At 47.2% G+C, this 4,690-nt stretch overlaps 1 protein-coding gene across 1 annotated transcript in view; it reads right to left on the bottom strand.

Moving 5' to 3' along the window:
- Positions 1 to 90: 90 nt before the first annotated feature.
- Positions 91 to 4,690, bottom strand: part of LOC101856820 — a 15,909-nt gene continuing 11,309 nt past the window's right edge. Inside the window, exons 2-4 of the mRNA XM_005102530.3 lie at positions 3,863 to 4,505; positions 3,242 to 3,430; positions 91 to 2,323 (exon numbers count right to left, since the gene is read on the bottom strand). Coding sequence (XP_005102587.1) covers positions 791 to 2,323; positions 3,242 to 3,430; positions 3,863 to 4,090 — 1,950 coding nt within the window. The 5' untranslated portion in view covers positions 4,091 to 4,505 and the 3' untranslated portion in view covers positions 91 to 790. The remainder of the gene's footprint in view (positions 2,324 to 3,241; positions 3,431 to 3,862; positions 4,506 to 4,690) is intronic.

The following is a 4,690-nucleotide window of genomic DNA, read 5'->3' as shown; positions in this document are numbered from 1 at the left end:
CAAAAAAACCCCAACAAAAATTAAAACAAAACAGACAGACAAACTAACAACAAAAACCCCCAAAAACCCAAGACAAAACAAAATTAAAAGTCCCCTTCCTTCGGTCCTCCTACTGCGTTCTTTTGCAAAGACAACCAAGCCAGGAGTTGCTCACTGCTCACACACTGCGCAATGTCGTAAGTCAACACTGCCGTGGACACGGGGGTCTGACGAGAATTGCACCAATGAAATATCGGAAAGACTGTTTATTACCAGAGCTCGCCAGGGGGGTGGGTGAGGAAGGGGTATGGGGATCGTTGTTATTTTTGTTTTGAATTTTTTTGTTTAGTTGTCCTTGTTTGTGGGTGGGTGGGAAAGGAAGGGGGGGGGGGGGGGTGATGGAAAGGAATGTTAGTAATGACAATGATGAGCCTAATGGCGGCAGCTCAGTTGTACATATGATAAGGCGTCAGCAATAGCGTATTTCTCAACAGTGTTCAACAGAAACGTTATACCCAGTACACACGGCCCATCGAATTCATTTGACTGAGTCGGGAGCAGCAGGATCTTCCTTTATAGATGAGGCACAAAATGCCGTTTTTGTACAATTTCGAGTAAATTTGACAAAATTCGACTGCGACTACCAAAATAAAACCTGAAGGAAGATCTGAGTGGCTCCTACTGAATCAAATTAATTCGAATGGGATTGTGCAGGGGTATTAGAGGTCGTCACCTCGCTAATCCACACGCGATTTCGTCATCATTTCTGAGGCGACGGCGGTATCGGACGAATCTAAACGCAACAGCGTCATCATTTCTGGGGCAACGATGAAATGGAATTGTCCTCCACAATCAGCGACTGCGCGCTTGTCCCGGGGGAGCTGTTCGTCCGCTGCAGTGACGGGAGAGGTTTGAGTTGTAGCCGTTCCTCATACGTCGTGGAGTACTCGGAGAGATACTGCTGTGAAGGCGAGTTGCGCGCTCGGTACGGAAGACAGCACAGCGAGTCTGTGGGCTGCGGACAACACTTGGTCGCCAGTTTCTGGCCGCATCGTCTGCAGCCGTCGCCTACCTCGACGTGGTGATCCTCGGCGCCATCTTTGCCGTGACGGAAGAGCCCTGCGCATGGCCAGAGCAGCCAGCGGGAGCAGGCGTTGCCATTGCGACCGCCGGCGTTGTCGCTTCCGGGCAGTTTGATGAAGATGCCGTTGTCTCCGAGAGCTTCCTTGAGTTTCCGGTCACAGTCGGCGAGGTAGATGAAGCAGAGCGACATGAGGATGTTGAACAGTGGCGCGCACATGGAGAGCGGGATGATCACGTTGTTGTCGTAGTGGCACAGGTGGTTGACGCGTGCATAGATCGTCCCCTCGCACTCCCCGCTGGTCAGGGTCTGTGGACTGTCCGCCGTCTCCGCTTGACCGTCGTCTGCAGTCTGTGTCACGTCTTTGGGGCTTCCCGACTTCCTGAGATGGGCCATTATGTTGTCCACAAAGCCCATGTTTCTGTCTTGTTTCGTTTCGGGTGAATGAACACCCGTGTGGAGGCCGAGTGCTTTCGGGTGCTTCATTTCTTGGAAACTTGTCGCCGGTACCCCGTTTTCTGAGAACGTCTGGCTTTGTCTCGTGTTTGGCGTTGGCTTTTGAGCATTCTGTGATCTCCCAAGGGAACACATAGACCTGTACGTCTGGCAAATGGAGATGCATTTGTCCAATGTACTTTTTGGTGAGCGCTTGGAAATCTGTCGGGAAATTTCCGAATCTGAAGAGCATATGTCGTCCTGATGGGCTGTGGAAGATGTTGTCAGTTCATCAAGGCGGTCTGGGTTCGAGCCATGCCCTAGAGGCGGTTTTGTGGCTCGCAGTGGCTCTTGCTGCGTTGTTATTGGTGTTGTTGAAGACGTTTCTAGGAAAGAATCTGTGTCGTCTTCAGCGTTCAGAGCATAATTCATGATCCGGTCACTTCCAAGCTGGTGGTCAGCCCAGCCGCGCTGTACACTAGGAAGTCTGGCTCCTTTGACGGCGTAGGCCACACTCTCCGCCGCACCATTTACGGTCACCGTGGTACGGTTGACTCGCTGTTGTCGTGGTGGGCCGGAGAATCTCCTTCTGGACTTCACGTTTAGCTGCTGCACAACGTGTGAACGAGAGATCTTGCTCTTCCAGGACACTGGGGCGTCTGCTGAATAGGAGGGCGACTGCAGAGAAAAGGATCCGGTGGTCAGTGTGTGACGCGGCCACAAGAGTTGTGCGTCCAGGTTGCAAGTGGTCAGGCTAGTGTTGATGGTATCCAGCACCTCATGCCGAGACATCCTGTGGCACTGGTAGAACGTCAGAGTGGTCACACCCTGCCGAGAGAAAAAAGGGGTCATGATGTCACTTAGCATTCTCTAACTATAATATTGGTTGGTCTATGCGCTTATAATAATATGGATCTATGCTGTAGCGAACGTTGTAAAATCCTTACTAAAACGTACCAAAGCTGGTCATATTTGACTTACAAACAAACGTACAAATGACCATGCATACCATATGACCTATAAAATCATACTATTTGACCTACATGTATTTATAAAGAAACGTAGAAAATAACGCAATGACTGGCTCATAAACAAACGTAGACATAAAAGTACTGTTTGAACTATAAGCACGCGTAGAAATGAACGTAAACTACTGTCCGACCTACAAACAAATTTATGAGTAAACGTTCAAACTAACTCACCCGCTGATGTCAGGGACGTACAAACAAACGTATCAGTAAACATACACAATAAGGTTTATACTGAAGTAAAACGTTGCTGACTGTTTTTACATTTTTGTAGATGTTTTACGCCATTATCGACACCATTTAGGTCTTTACCGCCTACGTACTAGCGTTTGTTTCGTAGCGGTAAAGCGCTTCGCTGTTGCACGCAGGAGACGGAGTTCGATTTCCGAGTGGGGAGAAAATTTTTATCGAGTATCTCGATCTTCCCGCTGGGATGCATCCTTCTCTGCTCCGGTTGGCCCTGACAGACAGGGTCGGGAACTCGCTTCCTGAATTATCTTAATTATGTCGTTTGGGACGTGAAACACAAACGTTAAGAAAAAAAAAAAGAAATTGACTGTCTATATTAAAAGAAAATTATATTATTATTTGTAAGACCTCTCTCACCTTAATTGAAAAAAAAACACACAACAAAAACAAACAAACAAGAGCAACAAAATCGACAGCAACAACAATAACAACAACAACAACAACAACAGTAATAAAAAGAAGCACACACCTGTAAGATCTCCACTGAGCTGATGACGATGAGGGCGTACCCAGTGAGCCGCCTGCCAGTGCAGCCCAGACCAAACACTGTGAACACGGTGATGCAGCAGGCGAACAGCGCGGGCATGCCCAGGTTGGTGCAGAAGTTGGCGCTCTGGGGCACCAGGGTCTTCAGCGGGCTCAGGTGTTCTCGACAATCCTAAGGAGAAGGGAACGACAAATTAATGTAGGCGTTTTTGGGCCCCCATCGACATAATTTTTGATCATTTTGGTGACAGGATTCCGATTATTCCTGGTAAGGACAGTTTAATCCACAGCGGACACTCATACTTTTTAGAAAGAAAGTGAAACTGGTAGGCAATGACTCAATTCCTTGATGTTTTCAGACGATACATAGCAATCAAAATCTACAATTTTATAAATTCTTATAAAGCTCGAAATCATGAAAATCTAGCCCCATCATATTCTTTGGAATATTGAATGCGACCTTTGTTTCAGTTTTGAGATGTTAAGGGGGTGTGGTTCCTTCTAAAAGGTGACATTAGAAAACAACGATTGCATGACCAAATGGAAAAAACCCAGATATAATATTATCTTTAACGGGGCATTAACCTCGGAGTTGTGAGCTCACCTGCATGAGCAGCACAGAAGCGACGATGACAGCTGTGTTTGCCATCGTGAGCAGCAGGAACACCAGGCGAGTGAGCCAGGTGAGCACGGATTGGTTCCGGATGACCCAGTACGAGGAGGCGTTACCGGAACTTGCCGAGTCCTTCCGCTTCCGCTCGGGCATGCGCAGTGATAGTCTCTCGCTGGCGCTGTTGGAATAGTCGTCAGGACTTAGCTGATGGTTGCTCATGGCGGTGTCGACGCGGATGGAGAGAACGAAGAAGTAGAAGAAAGAAGATTGGGCTGCCTTCTTTTTTATTGCTTCTTTACCGTTCCTTTATAATGTATGTGCGGCTGGAGGGTGTTACTGGCTATCGTGGATTTTACACGTCTCCTGTGCTGGACGTTAAAGGCGGGACGTGCAATATTATTGATCATATAACAATATGTCTGTCGTTGTATTTACTGTCCTGATGACGACGTAAAAACGACTCCCCCGTAGAACACAGCCGTTTGCTGCCTTCGATAACACGAGGTCTGTCTTGCGAAAGGTTGGGCTTTGATACTTTCCCTCTTTTCAGCTGGACAAGTATTATGTTTCTTGTGGGTCGTCTCCAGTTGTTTCTTGGTAGGAATTGTTCACGGCCGAGGAGTTTGATTTTGTTCTGTGGGTATGACAAGAAGAATACAAAATGAGTATTTAAATTATAATGGTCTTCACCTTCCAAGTGTGCGCTTCTGGTATCCCTTTACTAAATCATCGTCATCATCATCATCATCATCATCATCATCATCATCATCATCATCATCATCATCATCATCATCATCATCATCATCATCATCATCATCA

Source organism: Aplysia californica, unplaced genomic scaffold, assembly GCF_000002075.1.
Source record: "Aplysia californica isolate F4 #8 unplaced genomic scaffold, AplCal3.0 scaffold00329, whole genome shotgun sequence".
NCBI classification, from domain to species: Eukaryota; Metazoa; Mollusca; class Gastropoda; order Aplysiida; family Aplysiidae; genus Aplysia; species Aplysia californica.
This window is presented reverse-complemented; position numbering and strand designations above follow the sequence as displayed.